Source organism: Lissotriton vulgaris, chromosome 12 (genome assembly GCF_964263255.1).
Source record: "Lissotriton vulgaris chromosome 12, aLisVul1.2, whole genome shotgun sequence".
NCBI lineage: Eukaryota > Metazoa > Chordata > Amphibia > Caudata > Salamandridae > Lissotriton > Lissotriton vulgaris.
This window is the reverse complement of record NC_141700.1, coordinates 707,701,437-707,726,956: the sequence shown is the minus strand read 5'-3', so window position 1 is coordinate 707,726,956 and position 25,520 is coordinate 707,701,437. Positions and strand designations below refer to the sequence as shown.

At 46.6% G+C, this 25,520-nt stretch overlaps 1 protein-coding gene across 2 annotated transcripts in view; it reads left to right on the top strand.

Annotated features, from left to right (window-relative positions):
* The window catches only part of TMEM107 (transmembrane protein 107), an 87,794-nt gene that overhangs the window by 49,378 nt on the left and 12,896 nt on the right, over positions 1-25,520 (top strand). Inside the window, exons 3-5 of one of the 2 annotated variants that reach the window (XM_086945956.1) lie at positions 4,125-4,192; positions 8,590-8,690; positions 10,421-10,517. In XM_086945956.1, the coding sequence (XP_086802082.1) occupies positions 4,125-4,192; positions 8,590-8,690; positions 10,421-10,517 (266 nt within the window). The remainder of the gene's footprint in view (positions 1-4,124; positions 4,193-8,589; positions 8,691-10,420; positions 10,518-25,520) is intronic. The other variant, XM_086945955.1, reaches the window with a different exon arrangement.

Sequence of the window (25,520 nt, the reverse complement as noted above, 5' to 3'; positions counted from 1 at the left end):
TTTACCTTCACCCCTCACTTCTTATCTTTCACCAGCTTCACCTCTTTTACTCCACCTATCCCCTTATCCATTCTCTCCTACCTTTTCCCTGCTAGCACCAACTCGCTGAAATCTCTCCACCTTTTACCGCCTTCCTTTTCTCACCACTACTACATCTTTTTTTGCATTCACAGCTCTCCACTTTCCTGCCTTGTCCATCTTGCTAAAACACCTACTCCCCTCTTCCTCTCTCCCTGCTGTCTCCGGCTCACTAGGGCTGCACTCCCTGACCTTCCCTGCCCTCTCACCCCACTCGCACCCCTCTTCATTCCACTTGCCTCCCCACCTGTCCTCATCGCAGTGCTCTGTATAGCATAATTTCTTCATGTTCTCCCTCTGCCCACACTAATTACTGTGCAGCTGTAGATACTTTTCCATGCTGTCCACACTCTGTGGTAATGGTGTCCCTTCCAGAAGGTGTGGCATGCATGGGTTATTCTTCACTCGTGGCCAGGGATCATACTGTACAGATAGACTCATTCGGGTTGGGAGTTGATTACATGGCCCCAGAACTCTGCAATGTCTGTAATCCTTGATTTTTTTTCTGTGTGTACACAATTGTGTTCGCGGGCCTCCATCCACAACTCTCGCATAACCAGAGTTTAAAACGCTGCATCTGCTGTCAGGGGCACAATGAGACACAAACTTTAGTGGGGGACTATCGATTTGAACGGGCGGGCTTTCTTCAGAACCCATGGACAATTACTTGCGGGGTCCTTTCACTCTTGTGGCACACTGCATAATAAGGGACGTTCTTTTGAGCTAATATTTAGTCAATAATGTACCACAGGCCACTAATATTGGTGTCAGCTACATATTCTTTACAGGGGTTTAGGGTTTTTCTAAAGGAGTTGTAACAGAATGGCTGAAAAATGCTTCATTTTAAACACACTGGGCAGGCGGACCAAGCAAAAATAGGAAATTCTGGTTCTTTTGTCAGGGACAATCAATGGCGCATTCTTACGGTCTAAAAGACTCTAGGGCCGGGGTCTCCAACCGGTCGATCGCGAGCTACCGGTAGCTCGTGGAGACCCCGGGAGTAGCTTGTGTAGCCCTTAATGGGCTATTTACTTTTCCGGCTCCATTTACCCGCCCTCACTCAAACCAGCCGCTCAGATTGGAGCTAAGTTGGTGGTGGGGGCGGGCGAAGAGGATGACGCTCCTGTCCTGGAGCTGCAGACTCCTCTCGTGAGAGTCTGACTCTTGTGGCGTCATCGTCGGGTGCCAGCAGCGGAGCAGTACGGAGCAGAGACGTGACTTCGACCGCAGGTAAGCTCAATGGACGAGCAGATAGATAGTTTAATGACGTTGGATTCTGTTTTTTAATGAATGTGATGTTGAATAATTCCCGGTGCTACACTGACACGCCAGGCACAAAAAACGCGAGGAACGAAGGGCACAAAAAACAAGGGGAAAACGAGTGAAACAGAGGGCAGAAGGGCACAAAAAAGGGGGAAACGAGTGAAACGGAGGGCAGAAGGCCACAAAAAACAAGGGGAAAACGAGTGAAACAGAGGGCAGAAGGCACAAAAAATAAGGGGAAAACGAGTGAAACAGAGAGCAGAAGGTCACAAAAAACGAGGGGAAAACGAGTGAAACAGAGGGCAGAAAGGCACAGTATGGGATCTGATGAAATTAGGCGTAAGGTCAATGAAACTGGGCGTGGGGGGGGGTCTCTTGGAAAAATGCGCGAGTTGCTTTGGGTTCAGTAGCTCACGACGATTTTCACTGGCCAGAAGTAGATCTGACTACACAAAAGGTTGGAGACCCCTGCTCTAGGGGTTGTACAGCAATATTTTTACTTCTGTGATTGTAGGTGCTCGGACGTTATTTGTGTAAAACAGCCATATTACTGGTATTTGTTGCTGAAATAAACTGCACCCACATGATGGCCACTGGTATTGAATTTCAACATTTAATCCCGTCGGTATCTCAATATATACTCCATTCAGACATTTCAACGGCCAGAGTGTCAGGCTTTGGGCGAGAGGCACATAAAGCCCCTGTTAACAGTCTTTGAATTGCCTCTGTGATGTTAGTTCTCCCCTGCATGTGTGATTCCATAGCCAGCATTGCAGTTGTTTGCTTTTTCTGGACCATGTATTGATGCAATTTCACATAGTGCATGAAAGCACTTCAACATATGTGAGTTCAGACTACCAGTTTTACAAAAATAACACTTTATATAAGTACTACTTAATGCAGTTCTGTGATATGCCTAGCAGTATCAAAGCTTCCACATTAAAGAGCAGTAGATGTTGTATCATCCAGGATAATGTGCTGCATGGATAAACATGTTTTTTTATTTTATTGAGTACAGGAGAGTGAAAAACTAATTTGCCACAACAACAACAACATATCTTCAGTAGGAATATTAATTCACTGAGTTGTCTTACTGGCTATTTCTTTACTTTTAAAGCAATCGCGGCATCCACACTTTAGCTCAAGATGTTTGAAGCTAATGCTCAAGTGCCCCGGTTGCTTTACAATACAATAACTTTCGCATTACTGAAAGTTTGAGCTATTGCCATTTCGTTATTATTAGCAACGCCAATAGCTCAAACTTTCAATAATGCGAGACCTATTGCATTGCAAATGCTTGTTTTTTTAGACATATTCTGCTAAATCTCACTGCAGACTCCAGATAATTTAAAATGCTGCTCCTAGGCTCATTTTAAGTGTCCTGATAAGACCATATATCAGACAGGGGTTCTAGCACTGTCATCCTGTGGAAAAACATCATTTTCACATTTTTGCTGATCACTTTTAGAGCTGAACACAAGAAATGCCTGTTCCTTCTTCAGTAGAGATTCAGTTAGTATAGGCCAAGGAGAGGCTTGCGCTCCATCATTAAGCTGCTCCTGGCTATTCCAAAAGTAAAGCGAGACAGAAATGGCATCTCCTATTTGGCAGCTAAGCTATGGAACAGCCTCCCCATGGAGCTTAATAAACCGGACTCCAACTCTCGGTTCAAAAAGGACCTGAAGACTTTCATTTTTAAACATGGTTAATTGTTGGTCAATAATGACCCTACTGGTTAGCGCCGAGACGCTTCTTCGAAGCAGCTGTTCACTCAATAGAAGTAGTATTTTATTCACTCATTAAAGTCGAGTTTTGGAGCTGGTTTCTTAGTAAGAGTCCTGTAGAGAGGGACAAAACCTCCAAAGGAACTTTCTTCGAGGATCTCTTTGTGTGATGAAAGAGAGAGTGGAACGCTACTGAACATTAAAAGAGTGCCTAGGAGTTGGTCTGTACAGGCAAAAAAGAAAATGGGATGGGCAGTATAGCATACTGAGGGCTACCAACAAGCCACGAGAGATCAAACTAACTGTAGTGTCAAGAGGAGGAACATAAAAACACTGAGTATAGAAAGAAAGAGCTAAGTAGGGAGAGGTGGAAAGAAAGAAGGGTTAGTGAGGGAGTGATCACATGGTACAAAGGGCACAGTGACCCTTTTTATACCTATAAGTGGATCTAGAATATATTGTTGTAGGTGCGCAGCCCACTGAACTTGGGTGCTGGAGATTTTGTCTACTTGAGAGTGCCAGATAAGTTTGTGTTGGGAGGAAATGGTTGACCCTTGCTGCTAAAAATGGCAGTTTCATTTACTCAATAGCCGGAGTCTGTGGTTCAGCCTTGAGTGGTTAAGCCACCATCATAAAGAGTGCCCTGGTCTGTCCCCCTGCTCCAATCAAACCCTCTTGTGTTTATTACCCTGCAAATCCCAAACATATATGGAAGTGACAGTCCCCTGGGTCCCCTTCTCTCCAGCTTTGTTATGAAGGTAAAAGTATTGAATGTGGAGAAGAAGGAAGTCCCTGTCCCTGTAACCTTCACTCTGAGACATCTGGAGCACAACTAAAGTTAATACAGAAAATAGACTGAAATCGCATAAGGGATAACCTAGATGTGGACATTTACACTGTGACAGACCACACAAAGACTTGAAATAGATTGACAGTGTTATATGACATCTGAAGGGAATCAGAGTGCCTCATGTGTGCATCCTTCTACAAACCGTTTCCTGTCTACATCCAACTGTCTTACCCTCTGCTGTTGTGTTAGTCATCTCTTTTGTCTTTCAGAATAACAATGTCCTGGCCTGTCTGCCTGTGAGCTACACCCCGGAGGAGTTTAGCAGCCGAGACACAGAGTAAGCTTCCGAATGTCCACTTTTATTTCTTGTTACCCTTTGAATAAAGGAGATAGAAAAGAAGAGTATCTACCTAAACATATAAGAAAATCCCTTATAGCTCCCTACCGGGGGCCCTGTGTTTGGTTTTAAGCTCTCAGGGGAGAAATGAATTCATGTGGAACACAAAATTCCCACATGGTGCCAGCTCATCGGTGAGTATGTGAGGTTTCTCAGGGGCAGGGCTGGCTTTAGCGCTGGTGGCGCCCTGTGCGACAATGTTTGTTGGCGTCCCCACACGCTCCCTCACTACTACCCTTTAACAGTACCTCCTCAAGTCTCCATAACAACTCCCTCTCAGAAGTATTTGATTAGTTATATAGCGCCACCTATACCAGTGTAGGGTGTTAAAGCACTTTACATACACACATTACACAGAGACAATCAGTGTATATGAAATGTTACATTCGCCGGAAGACTCAAGGTGAGTCACATGTCATCCACACTGGTAGACAGTATAGTTTAAGAGTGCTTGATCTTGAGAAGCACAGACTCAGAATTTAAATCATAACCCCATGGTTGGGAGCTAGATTTAATAATTTGTTTTTTACCAAAATGAACCCTTTTTGAAACATTAGAATAATGAAAGACGGAGAAAAACATCATCGTGCTCTAATCTATACCTTGCAGTTTGCTTGCAGCTCATTGATGCCATTTATTAGCTCGCTGTTCCATGTTAGGATTTCAACATCTACCCTGCTAGTAACAAAGGGATCTCTCTGACAAAAGCACTGACTTATTTAAACTATATGCACTTGTGATCTGCATGGTACACATTCTTTGCAGCAGGCACATTAACTCTCTGTGCTACCATAACATGAGTTAAAACTTCCACTTGGCAAAATTACTTTTCTCTCCGGGAAGAACATTAATCACTGTGTTATCTAGACATTTTTATTTTTGTATGAAAATTGAGGAGGCCAGCAATGCAGCAGCAGGTGCTTTTTAAAGCCAAAAAATACCTCCAAACATGGCGCCCCCTGGAACAGTCAGCACTAGTACTCTCTATTTGGATAGCCTGGGCTCCCTTTGTATACCTGAATCGCCACAGGAAGCTGGTTGTGCAGACAGGAATTACTCTAGGAGGTGATAGCAAGCTTGGAACTCATGTTCAATGTTACACAGTAATCATACACAGTAAATCATTGTTTCACCATCCCAGATGTGTTTATAAGGATGCTTGATTCCGGTCCAGGAAAGACATGGTTTGGCAGTTCGGGCTGGACTGTTCCCATGAGGCACAGGGTCAAGACTGATTTGCATATGGCCATGTCTGAACTTGGGTGGCTTGATGAGCAAAATAACGAAGGATTAAACCCAGATCTGTGACTGGGGGTGAATTTTTTGCCATTGTGCAACATTCCGTCCATCATCTTGTGTGTTTTCCTTTATAAAATTAGCATATGAGGGATGGGCAAGTTAAAATAAGGCATTCGAAAGAAAAATTCTTCTAGGGATGGTTAAACCCCTACATATGTTTATAGTGCATATGTGTTAAGGCACTAAACTTTGATGATAATGAGTTTATAGGTAATGCAACCCTTGGTATCGGAAACTAACTTCAGATTCCATTGGAGTTTGCCATATTTACTACAAAGTAAGTATACTATGCTCTAGTTGGTAGAGTACTGGTGCCAGATAGGGCTGCAATGCATGATATTACCTGTCTGCTGTTTTTGCTAGTTTAACCACAGTTCAGGGTTTGTGTAATGTAAGTCAGTGGATATTAACCAATGCTGTAACTCTAGGGGCAACTGGAGAGCCTGTAATCCCTGGGGTGACCATGATATCTGCCCATGACCTTAGTGATGTGACATGTTAATGGGTTACCAAACCCAGTTCACAGAAACGGTTAACAGTTGTGACTTTCTGATATCGGGCAGTGTGCCTAGGGCTTCTAGGGAATGGAATCCGTGCATAGGCTACTCTGCTACTTCCCAAGATTTGTGATCTCAGTCTTCAGATGGTAGGGATATCTGCTTTGCTAGTCCGCACCCACCAGGCACACAGGGTCATAGTGCATTAGGGTGGAACTTGGATCTTCTAAAGACAATAACCCTGGAACCATAAGTTGTAGTGTGGTAGTTAAAATTATTCCTAGTTCAACACAACCAGCATTAACCAACACAACACCATAAGCATTTAGGACATAAGGGTTGAGATCTAAATTTCCTCTTGGGTTCATAACTGAGATAATACATGTTCTCGGAGTGTCAGAGGGGCAGACGTATTTGTGATTTTCCTCAGACCACAAACCTTGGCCACAACTTGGTCCTGTTCCCATATGCTCTCTGCACAGCTGTACTGCATGTGTAGGTTGGCAGGTCATGGGGGCACTCCACACTCTGCAGCAGGGGCAGTCCTCCTGTATTTCTGACATATCTTTAACCCTTGTGTGAGGCCGATTCAGACCTTGCTTTGCAGATATTGTCCAGGCCTGTCAGGCTCCATATCGATGGAACTGTTGGTCAGTCTTTCTCCTCAAATTGTCCTTCACTAGCATCACAGTCAGAAGGACTTTGTCCCTACTCACAAGATCCGTGTGGCTCTTGCTTTTTCCAGCCAGGACACACCAGTAGAGCATCTCTATGTTCCTGAGCCTCTTCTCCCACTCCTTTTACTTGGGCGGATAGCGACATCAAATTAATGCCTTCTGACACAGAAGAGAAAAAATGCAACAAAATGTGAAGAGAATGTGGATTCGTAGTTATAGGCCAAGCACCCCAAGTGGAAGTAGAGAACGCTCGGTAGATCTCCACTGAAAGTGATCAATTAAGGTCACACCAACATAAAGACTTACGCGAAGAATCAGTCATACGCCATGTTTGCGTAAGGCACAAGTCGACTTTGACTAGAATACTGGGGAAAACAGGGCTTCGCAGGCAACCTATATATTCGACGAACCTCTAAATGTAGATGTGAACATCTAAGACATGTCTAAGCCCGATCTAATCTGCCAAAGGTGTGCCATACCAACCTTAGTCAGTTTGGTCAATGCCCCAGGTGAGAGGACAGAATTATGCGCCTCTGGATAAACCTAACTTTCTCTGTCCTAACTGTGTATGTACTCACTACAATGGACCATCTTCAGTATCAGGAGTGCAGGCCCAAGCTTGGACTAAGATGAAGGTACTTCCCAAATACCATAAATTATCCACAGGAGTGATGGATGTACTGTTACCCACTTCACTATTGTGTTGCCAAACTACTGCATTGTGTGTCCACATGAGTATTTATGTTGGTATGACCTTAGTTTTCGTAAAGACTCCAAGCCCACAAAAGGGTTCACTGAATGTTGCTAATGGATATCGAGTGATCATTTTCAGTGGCTATCCGTGCAATAAACTCATTGATACCCAAGCTGAATGCGGAGACGCACTTATTGGCATAATTCCTACTCATTGAAAGACATGAAAGGGACAGTTGAGTGCCTTAGAGTCCTGGTCAAACCACAGGTGATGTCACTCTGGGTTCTTCATAGTGGAACAGAGAATCGCTCTACCTTTTGACAGGCATTATTAATTGGATTAGTTTCTGCTTGCTTTGTCTGTATTGGGTTAAATAGTGAATAGTCTTAGGGCCCGATGTAGGTGGGCTAATACCGGTCGGTAACGGCCGAAAATCTGTAAATTTCCCGTTACCGACCGGTATTTAGCCCTTTGCGATGTAGGAGGCTGGATTTAAGGATTCGGTAATTTACTGATTCGTTATTTTAAGGAATCGATAAAATACAGATTCCTTAATTTAAGGAATCTGTAAATTACTGAATCCTTAAATCCTATGTAGGGAGCACTCAAGTGAGTGCGTTTTTGGTTTAAGGATTCGTTATTTACCACCAACTACAAGTTGGTGGTAAATACCGAATACCTTTTAAAAAAACAATTTTGTGCTTTTTTTAAAGTGCCATGTGTCAGACATACATGCCTTTCAGGGGTGCAACAGGGTGTCAATGTGACACACTGCCACCCTTGAATATGCTCCCTCTATTACTGATTCGGTATTTATCGAATCGGTAATAGTGAATGGCTTCCCATTCATTCCTACGGGCCTCCAGGCCCATAGAAATAAATGGGAAGGTATTCTTTATTACCGATTCGGTAAATACCGAATCTGTAATAACTGATATTAACGAATCGGTAACATTTACTGATTGTTTAACTACATTCTATTTACCGATTCTTAAATACCGAATTGGTAAAATTCGGTATTTAAGAATCAGTAAATAGAAATTACCTACATTTAGCCCATAGTTTTTTGTTTTGTGCTCTCAAACTGTGCATTAAGTGTATATTACCTTCAGTATGCATTACCATCAATCCTGAATATGTTTAGTAATTCTTGGTGTACTTCTTTCACAGATTGGTTGTCGCCCTCTCCATCACTCTGGGATTGTTTGTAGTAGAGCTCATAGGCTTCCTGTCGGGTGTGTCCATGTTTAACAACACGCAAGGCCTCATCTGTATCCTTTTCTAAATGCATGAGAATAGAGATCTAAAAAAAGTGTGCTGTACCAATCCATTCTGTAAATTTCTTGCTCACTGTTGGCAGTTTCTACCTATGGTATTGACCTTTAACCTTCTGCTGGGAGTCTGTTCCAAGCATTCCCTTCCATCTCCACAGCAAAGAAAATCCTTGTTTCACTCACAGGGACTCTCCATGCACCTGTGATTTTTCTGGGAATGGTCATGCACTGAAATTCTGATTCTCTTATGAAATGTGAACCTCTATCATCTTACTCTTCCAATGTACATATTGCTTTTCTTGAGACTCTTCTGTACTGGGCACACTTCCCTTTAAGCACACCACTGCCTTTAATGCCTGACCAGTGATGTGTACTTGAGTACAAGGGTTGGGTGTAACTTGTGTATAATGCTGTAACATAAGTATGTGGAATTATAGGAACAAATATGCAAGATTACTTGAGGAGTATTACCCTGCATTTAGTTCTATTTTCGTAGCACAAAATGCACCCCCATGTCCAAAATGAACCTGAGGATGCATTTTGCACTAACAAAATAGTGATAAAAGCACTAGGACGGGAATAGCAGCCTCTGCCAGTGCTCTGTTCTCTTGGGTAGTCATTTTTGCCCCAAATTATGCAAACAGGCGTAATTGAATAATTTTGCAACATGAGTACCTCGAAATTCCCCAAATTGCCCAAATTGTTTCAATTACTCTAGTGTAATTAAGAGTTTGCCCAGGCCCAATTGCCTCCTCATCCCTATTCTTCTAGTTTTAGTTCACTTACATTCTTCACACATCTGAGAGCATCCATTATGCAAATTCCAAGACCCTGTTACCCTTAAATAAACTAGAAGTCTTCATCTCTTGTACTACGCTGCTGCTCTGGATATTTGTACCGTAAGTTAATGCTAAGCTGCACCTCCACTGATTCATTATCCAGTTTTTATAAAGCACGTCTCTTTTTGTTATCACGTCCTCTCCTGCATGAATCATATAGTGGCTCTCCGTACCCTCTACAAGCGAGTATTAATTTCATACTTGCACCCATTTTGGTTATATTTTGGAGAACTGGATAAAAGGTAACCCACTCTGTGCTCCGTTAACCACAACTGTTCCCCCTGGTTGACCCTCCTCCACCTTAGCAGCCTGATTCCCATGCTTGGTTGATAATGTAACTCTTGCAGTATCTCTCTGTGGAACAGTTCCGTAATTATTACCTTCATTGCTTTGCCTTAATATCCTAGTTCACTCAAAAACACATCTAATCTGTCTGTAATTATTTAACTAAAGGGAAGATGCAATGCAATAGTCCTTTTATGACGTCTGAGAACTTTTCAGCAGCACTGAATTTCCCCAATATTGATGCCAGGCTGACTGGCCTGTTGATGCCATCGGTCTCATTGCTCCACTATGGGGGCTGGGGGGGGCTAAGATTAAAGCCATCTTTCTGAAGCTTTTGGAACCTACTATGCCTGCAGAGTGCTATGTTGTTACTGCCACCAGGTGTATTTGTTCCTCTACTGCTTTAGCAAATGTAAAATCAGGGCCCTTTTCCTTATACAGTTGCTGGGTTGGCTCAAATGTTCTTGCTGCAGGCATATGCTTTTCTATGGTATGTGTGCAGTACATATCTTGGAAGATGAGGGCGTGCTTTTAGGAACCCATATAGCATGGCCGTTCTCTTGTTCTTGTTGTTTGTCCCTAACACATCATCCCATTCTGCAGCCATTGCAGCCCATGCCAGCGCTTCTGTATCACTGCTTTTCTTCCTGTTTGAGCAATGGGACTGCAGTATTTACTGGTGGATCTTTACCTTTTGCAGGTCAGTGGCACATGAGACGGTCTGGTTTGATGGCGGGAGAGTCAGTGCGGCTTGTTGAGAAATTGCACATCGGTGAAATGAATCTGTGAAGTCATAAAACTCTATTCACGGATTATTAATTTGCGCAGTAACAAAATAGTCACACAGGTATCCTGACCTTCTACGCAAAGGCTTTGATTGTGAAATGCACACACACCGCCACAAAACAGAACATGATGGTTGTCCAGAGCAGTTGGGCAAAGTAATTCTCTGAACAGCACAAAAAGGTATGTTTGTTGCATGCCCAAGTCTTTTTTTCTTCATGGATAGGCTTTCGAGTAACAAGATGCACTGTGACTCCACCCTTAGTAGGCAATGCGCATGGGCATTGATTCCATGCTAGAATGTTTTTTTCCACTATGACTCTGAGAATCGACATGTTTCTTTTTTCTTTTCGGGCCCACATGGTTAAACTTGACACCCATAGTAAGGGAAAATATTTGTCATCTGCACTCTTCTCCACCACACCCTTCAGAGACTGAGGCCGGTTGATCAACTACAACTGCCATGCATTGGGCCCTCTTTGAGGCCGCATGCTGCCTCAACTTCACAGATAATGCACTCAGGGTGAAGGAACAGGGTCCCTTCTAGTACTGTTCCAAGTGTAAAGCATACTACATGTTCTCTGACCGTCACAAGGTCTGAAACATCTGCCCCTCCCTCACCCACGATGATGTTAGCTGTGACACATCTCTCCCCTTTTTAGGTTGAGCTCTCTCGACCTATTGTCGCTGAGTTGCTCCTCAAGGGAGATAGACCGGTGCACGAGCGGACCAGACTCTGTGGACGCTCTTATGCAGGCGGCCGAAGACATGTACACACGCCCATACACACAGACACACACACTCACGCGCAGACACACACACGCGCAGACACACACACACACACACACACAGACACACACACACACACACACACACACACACACACACGTGCCAAGCCCCACTTACCGCATCAGCTGCCTCAGCCGCCACTCCTGTTGACACCAGTCTCTGGGCCATCCACTCCATGGGCGCGGGCTTCTCGCAAAGACGGAAGTCCCGCCCCACGACAGCTGTGAGCGTGAACATCCCGAAACCGGAAGTTCGGGAGTGTGCACGCTCACGGCTTGTTTTATTTTCCGGCCGCTTTTAGTTTCATTTCGCGGCCGCCTTTAATTTCATTTTGCGGCCGCTTTTAATTTCATTACTAATATTCACTGCAGGCTGCCGGCAGCCGGAGCGTCGGTAGGTGCCCGAGGCTGCAGGTTAAGTGTGCTGGTACAATTGGAGCAATTGGGAGAGGGCGTGTAACATCGTGACTCGCCAGTATTTCGGCAGCCAACTTGGATAGAACGGAAGGATCTGTTGCATTAGAGACAGTGTATTGATTTAGCGTAGTGACAAAAGGAATAAATGATACATGCTGCCTAGGATGTGGGATAGCTGTGAACAGTCACGATGTTTGACCCGGGTTTTGTGATTCTTGCATCATCTTTGCGTACTGCCTATTTGTTTTACATATGTTAGGGTTTTACTGTGTAGATCCGACTCTGGTCTTCTGTATTTAACTGGAGGTCTTCTTAGTTTAAAACATCGAAATGTGAAGTCAATGGCTGTATTGCATTTATTTGACGCAACAGCCGTGGAATGACCATATTTGTAGGGTCTGCATTGATAAAGTAAATATTTTACTTACTTTTACTATACAGATTTTTTTTCTTAATCTAAACGCTTGGATTATTGCTTATACAATTACGTTTGATTTTTTGTTATTCTGTTGGAATATCAACTAGTACCATAGAGATGCGTTTCTGCACAGCGCTGCACGAGTGACCCAGGGCTGTAATAATGGATCTGCGCACCAAATCGGGATTAAAGCTCTTCGCGCTGTCTGCTGTCCTAGGGAGCGCTGCGAGGCAATGCAGATGCTTTGGCAGGATGTCTGCGTGCGCCGTGAGCTCCGTTTACAAAACCCAAAATCAATAAGACAGCCTTGAGAGGGAGGGAGGAGAAATGTTTCTGCATAGATTGCCTGAAAATAGTTGGTAGCCCATTTGGAGACACTTATTGCACAACCAGAGGCAAATTGCTAGGCAGTCAAAATGTTTTTTTTTTTTTTTTTGCAAGAGCGATGTAGAGTATTTGGAGTGGATGAGTCACCACCTGGTTATTTGTGATTTCAAGTCTGTCAGACAACAAGGACTTTTCTAGGACTGGTTTAGAGCCCTCACTTATTCTTTACATATTTTTAAAGACATTCTATAGCCACATTGATAAAGTAAATATTTTCGTATTGGAACACAAGAGAGCTGTGTCAGCAGTGCTCTTTTATGTCAATGTATCACAGCGAAAGTGAAAGTGATCTTTTTATTGATAGCAATGCAATCTGAAATATGACCTGTGTACTAATAGGCCACTTCGGAAACTGTCCCTTCACAGAGAATGACAAAATCATCAGCCTAACATTTATTGGGTAAGGAAGATTAAGGCCCGGATTAGGAACAACAACCTGCTGTAGGACAAATGTTAAAACTATCTTCACACTCTTTCTATACCTCTCTTTTCATCTCCTCATTCAACCATCCACCTCTGTCCATCCACCTATCCACACACCCATCCATCCAGACTTCTAGCCAGTCACCCACCCACACATCCATCTACCCATTCATCCATCTAGCATCAATGCATATTCTCTCTCTCTCTCTCTCTCTCTCTCTCTCTCTCTCTCTCTCTCTCTCTCTCTCTCTCTCTCTCTCTCTCTCTCTCACACACACTTACTTTAATTATATATCTCTGTTTCTCCCTCTCTATTTTTCTGTATCTCCCTCTGTACTATATGCAGTAAACGTTGGGGAGCTTAATAAAGTCACAGCAGCAACAGCAGTGACCTCTGGGCTTACAATGGCTCCAGTTCCATGTGAATGGTTTCTGATTACAGAAATGTGCTCTTTAGAGTAGCTTTGGTCCATTAAAGGGAGAGGTGCAGCTTTGAAAATAAATTCCCATTTGGGGACATGTCCAGCGGGGCACATGCAGTCTGCTCCTACATACGCCATGTCTCACGTGTTGTTATCTAAGCAATGGTTTGAAATAGGGTTGCTAAACCAGAAGCACACACAAACACAACCACGCACAAGCACACAAACAACTACACATACATACACCCACTCACACGCAAAACACTCAACAACACACAACACACACACATATACAACCACAGCTGCAAAATCACACATACACACACCCACACACACACATACACACAACCACACATACAACCACACTCACAGAAACACACACACACACACATACATACACAACCACACAAGCAACCACATTCACACCACACCGACACATACAACCACACACACAACAAAAACACACACAGCACACATACACACACATACACACAATCACACATACAACTACACACACACAAACACACACACAACCAAACATACAACTATACAGACACACAACCATACACACAACAACACACACACACAAACACTTATAGACTTTTGTTGCAATTGGTGTTGCAAAATTTAGCAATGCCAATAGCTCAAACTTAATTAATGCGAGACCTATTGCATTGCAAATGCTTGTTGTCAAAGAAGACTCTCTGATACCAACAGGAGAGGCAGAGGGCACACCAAAAATGCGCGAGCAATCCTGCAATGATGCGCTCAACATCTTCAAGAACAGGTCCATCTCTACATCAAGGAAGGGGAGGATGGCTGCCATTAGGGCATTACGTGCCACCATCCCCCAGTCTTAAGGCTGTCTTTTCCAACAGCTCAGACCAGGAGGAAGAAGAGGAGGCTTCCTCAACCTCCACAACCAGTGCACCTTGAACAGAGGCTTCCGAAAGGGTCACACGTATTGTCTGCATCTCTTAAGAGGCCTCACAGAGGTAGAGCACAGCCCCTGGGGCTGGCAGGCCCTTGTGCCTAAAGTATCACTGCCTCTAGGACCTCCGCCACTTTTGGGCTCCACTCGGCACCAAACAAAGGCCTCAGAGGCAACAAAGTGCTTGCCCAAGGGCATCAACCCTCCGTGGCAGTCGAGCCCCAAGATCCTGCGTATGCCTTAAATCTGAAGGCTCAATCAATGTTCGCATCCAAGCCATGCTCGACTCAGAAGGCGCCTTCAATGTTGAAGGCTCTATCAACGACTAGCTCCGATAACTATGACTTTGACCTTAGCCCTCTGGTTAAGAAGACTCTGGCCGAGGGGCAAACAACTAGGATGTGCAGGGCTTGGAAAAACATTGATGGTACAGCCTTGGAGGATTTGCTGACAGCCTCTAGGCCAGCCTTGCATGCAGACGTGAACAAAGCTACCACCGAGTTCACAGAATGGATTGACAGGGCCTGTCACAAGTTAGTCCCTCCTAAGCTATGTCGGCCTACTAGGTCGGCTCCATCTGCCCCTTGGTACTCCGATGAGCTTAGAGAAGCTAAAGCAGTTTGTAAAAAGCTAGAACTGATCTGGCAAGTGAATTACCATGAGCCAGATAATGAGAGTCTAAAAGTCAGCCAAAGGTCATATAAAGATAGCATCAGGAAGGCTAAGAGTGCCTATTACACGGACCGTATTGAGAAGGCCAAGAATTCAGCAAAGGAACTTTTCGACACCGTGGCCAGTCTGACCTCCCCCAAATTGGTGACGGTGCCACCCAACATCGAACTCTGTGAATCACTGGCTAACTTCTTCTTGAACAAAGTTCAAGTAATCCTCACCACACTTGAACCGCAGGTGGCCCTTAGTCTCGTGGAGGGGTCCCAGAGGGATTTTCCTGCCGGGTCCTCGGGGCAAAATTTCTGGCCTTTGAGCTAGCAAATTCCAGCGATGTTTTAAAACTACTGATGGCAACCAAGTCGGGTTCACCTCAAGATCCCTGCCCTACGTCAATTGCAAAGCTGGCAGCGGTCCCTATTGCAGACTCCTTAGCCAGCATTTTCAATTTGATGTTTGAGAAGGGCGACTATCCCACAGTGTGGAAGAGGGCATCCATTTGCCACCTACTTAAGAAACCCACACTGGATATTACGGATCCTAACAGTTATAGGCCAATTGCCAGATTGCCATTGCCGGCAAAACTTATTGAGAAAACTATGAACTCCCAGCTTTGTTCATTCCTGCGTAACTTGAAGGGCCTAGACTCGGCCCAACATGGGTTTAGGGAAGGACACAGCACTGAGACCGCTCTGATCAAGTCCACAGAGGAGGTCCGGAAGGTGCTGGACGATGGGGGGCCAAGCAGTGCTGATCCTTTTGGATCTGTCAGCGGCCTTCGATACGGTTCACCACGCAATGTTGGTGGACCGATTGGAGGGCTGCAGGATCCAGGGGCAAGCTCTTAACATTCTGAAAGCCTTCCTGAAAGACCGGGTACAAGTGGTGGCTATGGGTGACTTCGAATCAAGACCTTTCGAACTCCCCGGGGGGGTTCCTCAGGGATCCTCCCTAAGCCCCACTTTATTTAACATTTACGTATCCTCTCTTGCCCCGGTGATCCGTTCCTTTGGGTTAGAGTTAACATCTTACGCTGACGACACCCAGATTGTGGTCTCGGTTCTTCCGGGGAAAGAGCTGGGTGTGGCAGCCAGGTTTCAGGACTGCATGTCTGCAGTCAGCTCCTGGATGGCAAAAAGCTGTTTAAAACTGAATTCCTCCAAGACCGAGGTGCTTATCTTTGGGTCAGACACAAACCTTTGGAGCCCTAAGTGGTGGCCTACAGATATGGGATCTCCGCCATCTCCGGCTCCGAAGGTGAAGAATCTTGGAGTCCTCATTGACAATCAACTCTCCTTTAAACCCCAAGTCAAGGCGTTGACCTCCTCCATACATTGGATTTTGAAAAGTATTAGGAAGGTTCTCCCCTTCTTACCGGAGGGAAGCAGAAAGACGGTGGTGACGGCACTCGTTCTTTCGCGCCTCTACTACTGTAACAGCCTTTTTCTTGAGGCCCAACAGGGGTTGCTCAATAAACTTCAGGTCCTGCAAAACGCGGCAGCCCGCTTGATTGGGGTCTTGCCTAAGTTTTCCTCAGTTACTAGGGAACTGGAGAAATTGCATTGGCTCCCGGTGCGGAAAAGGATTTTGTTTAAAGCCCTCTGCATCGTCTTCAAGGTGTTCCTTCAGGATCATTTACAATGGTACAGACCAGGGAGACAACTAAGGTCGGCCAGCATGGGAATGATTAAAACAGCTCGGATCAGGAAGGCACGCTGGGGGGGCAGGAGCTTTGTTAGGGGAGCTGCAAAGGCATGGAACTCCCTTACCCTTAAATTAAACACCAATCTGTTGACATTCAGAAAAAACCTGAAAACATGGCTCTTTACCCTCTAGCCCGGGAGGTCCAATCTCAGGGAGCTACCATTTCAGCGCCAGGACACCGATTGGTATTAGTGCGCTTTATAAGTGTTATAAATAAATAAATAAAATAAATTTGAGCAGCCGATCCTCCAACGGCTGAAGGAGGAGCTTGCCGCAAGGCACTTGTGCCGAAACCCATTGAGACTGCTTGCATTTGAGGAGGAGCCTGCAGCAGATCTGTTCATGGTTGCAGGCTCAAGAAACAGATATAAAGGCACCAGCTTTCCTCCCCATAGTCCACTTCTGCCTCTTTCCCATTACCACATCCTCCACCATCACCATCTTGTCCACCTCCAAAACCAATTTCACTACCTACACTGCCGCCTCCATCGTCACCAGAAAGATCCCCACATTACTTATATAGCCCAAGCATCCCCATTTGCCCTACCGACCCTTATGTGGCACTTTTTGAGCCGGGTCCTACAGGCAATTATTTAGCCTGCCCCCCAGGAGACCCAGAGCTGGGTCACTACCCTATTAGGGCATCTTCCCCAGACGACACCACAGCATGTCAGGATGTGAGGCAAAGGGTGCCCAACTTTCACAAGGTGGGAATGCACGTCCTTCATGTAGAAGACTTTTTACTTGCGGAGATGTTGTCCAAGCATAAGCAGGCAGTCCAGTTCTTGCTAAAAGGCATTCTAAAACGGGCCCCTGGCACATTCAACGAATCTCCCAATGAACCTCACTACACTAGGTGTCATGACCCATCGGACCCCTTGTTCAACCACACTATGCAAAAGCGGGCTTCCACTCAGGCCACAGACAGTGCTCACATGACCAATAAAGAGAGCAAAAAGCTTGATGTTGCAGGCAAAAAGGTAGTGGCCATTACCCAGCTGGAGGGATAGCTAACTTCATAGGGCTCCTGTACCGCTGTTACAGGGCACAGTGGAGGGATATGCAGAAGATAGTCCAGCATCTTTCAGAATAATTTAGGAAGAGAGTGGTGGAAATGGTCTAGGAGGGTAAGCCTATTTCCAGTGCCACCGTCCACTGTGCCCTTGATGCTGTGGACACGACTTCCCAAAGAGAGAACACTACTCCCCTCATTAGGCACCACACTTGTCTCTGTATTTCAGGCTTCAGATTGGTGGTTCAACAGCATATCCTCAATTTACCCTTTGTTCTCTTCCAGGGGGATCCTCATCAAAGTCCTAAGCATTAGAATATTCCCGCCCATGCGCGGGACCCCGGAAACAATATATTATATGTGCACCACATATATATGCTCATATATGTGTATATATATATATATATATATATATATATATATATTAAGCAATTGCAGCCAAATAAACAGTAGAGCTGAATTATGCTGTAAAGAATTTCCACCATACATGAACATCTGCATTAGAAACATGAGAAACAACACCAAAGATTGTTTAGAAACTGTTTTAATGCTTAGAAAGCAGTAGAAATTCTTATAACTCACTGAAAGCATAGAAAGCTCCCAGGCTGCATTGCAAACACACAGTCTAAAAAGACTGAAAAGCTAACCTGTAGCTGCATGCAACAAAAAACTGACACCGTGCCTTTAAGGCACTCGTGACCCCCAGCTTCCCATCATGCCCCAGGGGTGACAGTTAGGTCAGTTGTTCTTTCCGGCTCCTTCAGGAAGGACCCTAGTAACACAGCTCCACTCTTTTCTGGCTTTTCTGACAGAAATTTACTTCAATTTTTTAATCTTTTGGGCTTACTTTGACTTTTAACATCTTGTCAAGTAAGGTTCTGTCTTTTCAGACAGTTTTTTGTGTGGCATTTTATTTTAAAATGCCTTCTCTTTTTGACAACTGTCCTTCTTGTGGCAACAAGAAGGCAAAATCAGACAGCCATGATGTCTGTATACTTTGCTTGCCTGATCATCATGATCCTAAGGACTGTCCTCACTGCGAACGCCTGTCTCAGAGAACTCTCAAGGACCGAGAAAGAAACCGCATTTATGGACTGGCTCAAAGGTCCACCAGAGGAAGACCTCCAGTGAGGAAGGGCATCAAGAGGGCCAGAAGTCCTTCTAAAGGCAAGTCTTCACGTCCTTCAACTTCAACGTCGGGCTCGGCGCTGAAGAAACATCTACCGGTGAGTTTTCCAGCGGAAAAACGACCATCGACGGCAGGCTCGCCGACGTCGAGGATGCAAGCTCCGTCGGCGAAATCCCCTCCGCCGTCGTCAACCAGGCGACGATCGACGTCGAGGGAGGTCACGCCTCCGCCGTCGTCAACAGGGCGGCGATCGGCGTCGAGGCAAGTGACTCCTCCGCCGTTGTCAACCGGGCGGCGATCGGCGTCGAGGATCAAGACCCCTCCGCCGTCGTCAACCAGGCGGCGTTCAGCGTCGGACCAAGATCCCTCCGTCGTCGTCATCTCAACGACGTTCGGCGTCGAGGACCAGGATCCCTCCGCCATCGTCAACTCTGCGACGATCGGTGTCGAGGACCAAGACCCCTCCGCCGTCGTCAACCCGGTGACGATCGGCGTCAAGGGGCGGCATACCTCTGCCGTCGTCATCTCGGCGACGATCGGCATCGAGAAGTGTGACTCCTCCGCCGGCGTCAACAAGGCGACGTCCGGCGTCGAGGACCAAGACCCCTCCGCCGTCGACAACCAGGCGTCGATCGGCGTCGAGGAGGCGATCTCCGTCTGTCTCGTCGACGTTCGGCGTCGAGGATGTCCACAGTTCCTCCGCCGTCGTCACGTAGACACTCGACGTCGAGAGAGAAAGCTCCGTCGTCGGCAAGTCATCGCCGTTCGACGTCGAGGGACCATCGTTCTTCGCATCACTCGTCAAGACATTCGACGTCGGAAGTGATTGCTCCGTCGACGCCCCGGAGGCGGTCGACGTCGAGTAGAAGAGTTCTATCGTTGATGCATGGCGATTCGACGATGAGGCGTCATTCTTCACCGTCGAGAGATAGATCGACGTCGAGGCACTCTGCGGTTCTTGTTACGGAATCGGCTTCGCGTCACTCATCTCCTCAGTCTTCTGGTTCCTCCAGATCATCTTCAAACACCAGAAGTCCTGTCCGTAAATCTCCTCCACGTCGGTCAGAGGTTTCTGCTCCTGGGGTGAGACTGTCCCCTAGATGGAATATACCACTGCAAAATTGGCAGAATTCAGGGACTACGGAACGCCTTCGGCAGTTCGTAAGATCGGAACATAGATCTCCGCTGCAAAGGCTGGTTGCTGAGGTAGACAGAGTCAGTCCTCCCAGACAACAGGCAGCACGTTCACCTGAAAGGAGGCCAGATAGATCTCGTTCTCCAAGAAGAGAAGAACGTCCCAGAAGATCTCGTTCTCCAAGAAGGGAAGAACGTTCCTGAAGATCTCGTTCTCCAAGAAGGGAAGAACGTTTCCAGAAGATCGCGTGAGAGACGACGCAGTTCCCATCGCAGGAGTAGAATAACTCCTTCCACCTCTTCTACCTACTCTACCCAATATTCCACTAGGAATTACTCCCCTACTCACAGACAGCCCTATCTCCAGAGTCTCTCCAGTGGACGACATCAATACCTATCTAGATGTTCTGCAGAGAGGGGCTCAGAAATTAAATATTGAGATGGCTGTCCCACAAGTGACTACCACAGTAATTTTTGAGACATTGCACCAAAAATCTTCTTCCCGTCCGTTACATCCTTTAGTCCCAGGAATCATGGAACCAGTCAAGAACATTTTCCTCACCCCTGCAACCATCAGAGCAGTGCCGGCTCGTATACAAAAGAAATAGAAGCCTGCTGACCCAGTCTTTGTCAAATCTGATCCACCAGCAGATTCAGTGATTGTGGCAGCGGCTCGGAAGACCCATGCAGTCGCTCCTTGATCTTCTGTCCCGCCAGATAAGGACAGTAAGACACAGGACTCATGGGGTCGCAAAGTCTTGAATGCTGCTGCTTCTGCCCTGAAGGTATCCAGGGCGTCCGCGCTGCTGGAAAGGTATGACGGAGCCTTATGGAACTCTATGGAGCGCTTCAAAGCCAAGCTCCCGAAGGAGGACCAAAAGGACTTTGAAGAAACACTATCGGAAGGCTGTCTGGTGGCAAACCAAATGATAAGCACCGCGGCGGACGGTGCAGTGTTGGTGGCGCACGCTTATTCTCATGGTGTATGCGCCAGAAGTTCTTCTTGGTTACGCTTAGCAGGCCTTAAACCTGATGCTCAACAAAGCATCTTGAATCTTCCTTTCTCTGGGTCCTCTCTCTTCGGGGAACACGCAGATGAGTAGATGACCCGGATGAAGACCGAACTGGACACAATAAAAGCGGTCGGTTTGGAGAAGAAGAAGGAATTCAAACGACGCTTCAAATCCAACAAGGGCAGAGGGGCTCAACAGAGGGTTCAAACCTCTCAGTGGTCCCAGAACAAAAATCGGGGAAAAACCCAGTTTCGAGGAGGCCAATCCAACAGGGGTAGAGGAGGTCATCAGCAGTCCTCTTCCACGACGAGAGGAGGAAAAGCTTGAGCAGTGGCTTCCACTGGCGCGGTTACCCACTCCAGTGGGAGGAAGTGCTTCGCAACATCTGGCAGAGTGGGTCAGCATCACAAAAGATCGTTGGGTGCTGAATATACTGCGCAATGGATATGCACTACGTTTCCGTGTGATCCCAAAGTCCATACCTCCAAAAAAGTCTCGCCCTTACCAACTAAACCTTCTCTGGAGAGAGGTCAAGACTCTTCTTCAAAAAAGAGCCATCGAGGAGGTGCCTCCCTCTCAAAGGGGAAAAGGATACTTTCTTGTCCCCAAAAAAGACCTGGAGGACAAGTTCAGACCCTTCTTGGACCTTCGCCTTCTAAACAAGGTGGTGGTCAAAGAAAAGTTCCGCATGTTGGCTCTTCACCAAATATGTCCACATCTTCAAGTCGGGATTGGATGTGTTCGGTGGATTTGCAAGATGCGTACTTTCATATTCCAATCGCCCTTCGCCATTGGAAGTACCTGAGATTTGTGGTAGGAAGCAAGCACTACCAGTACAAAGTGCTGCCCTTCGGGCTCAAGTCAGCAGCACGAGTCTTCACCAAATGCATGGCAGTGGTTGCGGCTTATCTACACAAGAAGGGGCTCTTCGTCTATCCATACCTGGACAACTGGCCGACTGGCTCCTAAAAGACCCATCTCCCCGACAGGTACTCAGTGACTTTCAACTGTGCCTACAGCAGTTACACAAGCTAGGCCTCCATGTGAACATGGAGAAGTCTGTCCAACAACCAACCCAGAACATCCACTACCTGGGCGCAGTTCTGGGCACAAGTTTGGGGAATAGCGTTTCCTTCGGAGGAGAGACTCATCTATGAAACAGAAGTGCAGGTCTCTCCTCCAGTCTCGAAATCCAACAGTCAGACAGGTAGCTTCCCTGCTGGGCTCCATGGCGTCCTGCATTTTTCTGATACCAAATGCCAGACTGAGAATGCGGCCTCTGCAGCAGGCTCTAGAGGACCAATGGGACCAAGCGACCGGGAATTTGGGAGGATCCAATTAGTCTGTCTCAGGCAGCGAGGACTTCCATCCTGTGGTGGACTCGCCCGCAGAATGTGTTGCTGGGAATGTCGTTTCACCAACCTCTTCCAACACTGTCCGTGGTCACAGACGCTTCTCTAGAGGGCTGGGGGGCACACATGGAGTGCCTTCAAATTCAAGGTCGGTGATCAGCTCAGCACCAAACCTACCACATCAACATGCTGGAGCTTCAGGCAGTTTATCTGGCTCTCAAGGCTTTTCTTCCAGCGATAAACACCGACTCTGTCCTGGTTCAGACAGACAATACCACCACCGTGTTCTATCTGAACAAAGGAGGCATACGATCTCGCCCTCTCTCCCTGGAGGCTCAGGCGATCTGGCACTGGCTTCTGGCTCTGGGCCTATCAGTAGTGGCAGTGCACCTTCCAGGCGAATTAAACACCAAGGCAGACTCACTCAGCAGGCACTTCGAAGATCAGCCAGACTGGGTGTTAAACGACGAAGTGGTAGAAGAACTCTTTCGTTGTTGGGGTCGTCCAACCATAGACTTGTTTGCATATGACGAAAACGCAAAATGCCACGCCTTCGCGTCCAGATTCCACCGGCCAGGGACGCAGGGGAATGCTCTCCTGATGGATTGGTCAGGAACATTTGCTTACGCATTTCCTCCCCTGGCTCTGATTCCGAAGGTGGTGTCCAAGCTCCTCAGGTCGGACATGGAGATGATCTTGATAGCTCCGGATAGGCCATGGCAGTGGTGGTACCCGGACCTTCTGCATCTGTCTGTGTGTCCACACAGACGGCTTCCTTGCAGGCCGGACCTGTTGAGCAAGATGAATGGGAGGATACTGCATCCCAACCGCCCATCACTGAACCTGACAGCATGGCTCCTGAGGTCCTGCAATATGGGCATCTAAACCTGCCTCCCGAATGTATGCACATTTTAAAAGAGGCAAAGAGGCCTTCCACGAGAGCGTCATATGTGTTCAAGTGGAAAAGGTTTTACTTATGGTGTAAGGATAGTCACCTAGATCCTACTAAAGGGCAGGAGGAAGTAATCCTCTCATACCTCCTTTCCTTGGCAACTTCTGGGTTGAAATATGCTTCCATTAGAGTGCCTCTGTCAGCCATAGTAGCGTACAGGAAATCGCCTAACCAGATTTCTTTCTTTCAGATTCCGGTGGTCAAGGACTTCCTCCAGGGGTTGAATAAAGTCTATCCCCCTGTGCGAAATCCTTCTCCTCCTTGGGAATTGAACCTGGTTCTATCCAGGTTAATGTCACCTCCTTTCGAACCCATCCACAAGGCCTCTTTGCAACATCTCTCTTGGAAAGCAGCCTTTTTAGTGGCGATTACGTCAGCGCGCAGAGTAAGTGAGATACAAGCGCTCTGTACAAAGGAACCCTACACTGTTTTCCACCACAACAGAGTAGTCCTGAGAGCTCATCCATCCTTCTTGCCTAAGGTGGTTTCTGATTTTCATATAAATCAGTCTATTTCCCTTCCTTGTTTTTTTCCAAATTCTACGACCTCAGCCGAGCGGTCACTGCACTCCTTGGATCTTAAGAGAGTGCTCAAGTTCTATTTGGAAAAGACCAAGGGTATCAGGAAGACGGATCAACTATAGTTAGGTCAGTTGTTCTTTTCGGAGACTGAAAAATCATGTAACAAATAGGTTAACAATATCTCCTCATTAACGAATGTCCTTTGCCCGGGGAGGCGGCAGGGTTGCTTATGACTTTGATGAGGATACCCCTGGAAGAGAACTAGGATTACAGGTAAGTAACTAATCCATATAGAACATCTATTTGAAACCCAGGTTGATGAGATGCTGGAAAAAATAAAGAAACACACAAACATTGCTAAGTCGATGGGTGCCCTCCAGGCCCCAGGTGCCAGAGGCTCCTTTCGGAGGCAGCAGCCTAGATGAGGCTCCAAGGTTGCCTCCCCAGATCCCACCCCATCATGTTATAGACCGCCTTTCCACCAGCAGGAAGGAACAGGGTACACAAGAGGTGCCTACAGGGGCAAAATAAATACAGAGGTAAAGGCCGCTCCCGCAAAGGGGACCCCCACCTCCAAGTATTGACCTGATTTAACCTCTCCTCCCCACCCCAGCCAAATCATACATTACCTATTGGGGTAGGCTCCAGCATTTCCTGCTCATTGAGAGGAAATCTCATGAGACCGGTGGGTACTGACAGTGGTTCGCCATGGCTATGGCCTAGAAGTTCTTCCAACCCTTTCCAACATCCCACCCCACTCCTGCTCCCACTAACACCCTCTGCAAAGAACATCACAACCGCCTGGAGGAAGATATTTTCACAGAGTGCCTCCCTGTGGTGACGGACCACTTAAGGAGAGGGGGCATCCTCGTTTTCCCTTACCTCAATGATTGGCTGATCAAGAACACAGGCAAGCACCAGTGCGTAACACATACCCCAGCTACCATCTTCCTGCTCGACAGGGTTCACAATCAGTGCCACCAACTCCCACCTGCATCCCCTCCAAACTCAGCCCTTTTTACGGTCTGTACTCAACACAGTCACAAGCAAAGCCCACCCCAGTCTGTAGAGGGTGTTGGCATTCCAGATCCTATTACCTCTTTTTCAGCATAATTGTAAACACAGTCTGAACTCTCATGTGCCTGCTAGATAGGATAGCCTCCTGCACTGCCGTAGTATCCCACACACAGCTCCACATGCGACTGCTGCAAAAATGTATTTCTGCTCAATGGTCACAGGAGATGGGTCAATAGGAAGATCTAACCTTAATAAAAGCCATGTCCATTGCTCTCTGTAGTGGTGGAACAGCAATAAACTGTTACAGGGCAGGCCTTTCCTAGACCCATTCCTCAAGTCACCATCACCACGGACACCTCCCTCAACGACTAAGGGGCACAACTCAACTGTGAGACCATACAGGGGTCTGAGGCTCCTCATTATGGTTGGCACATCAACTATCTTGACCTACTTGCTATACACTTCACTCTCCAAGCTTTCCTTCCAGTCATTCGAGGCAAAGTAGTCCTCATCACAGCAGAGAACAAGAGCCTTGTATTATCTTCAAAAACATGGTGGCCCTCGCTCTCTCACACTGCCATCACTAGTGCAGCAGACCTGGCATTGGGCAAAACATCACCACATAACCTTC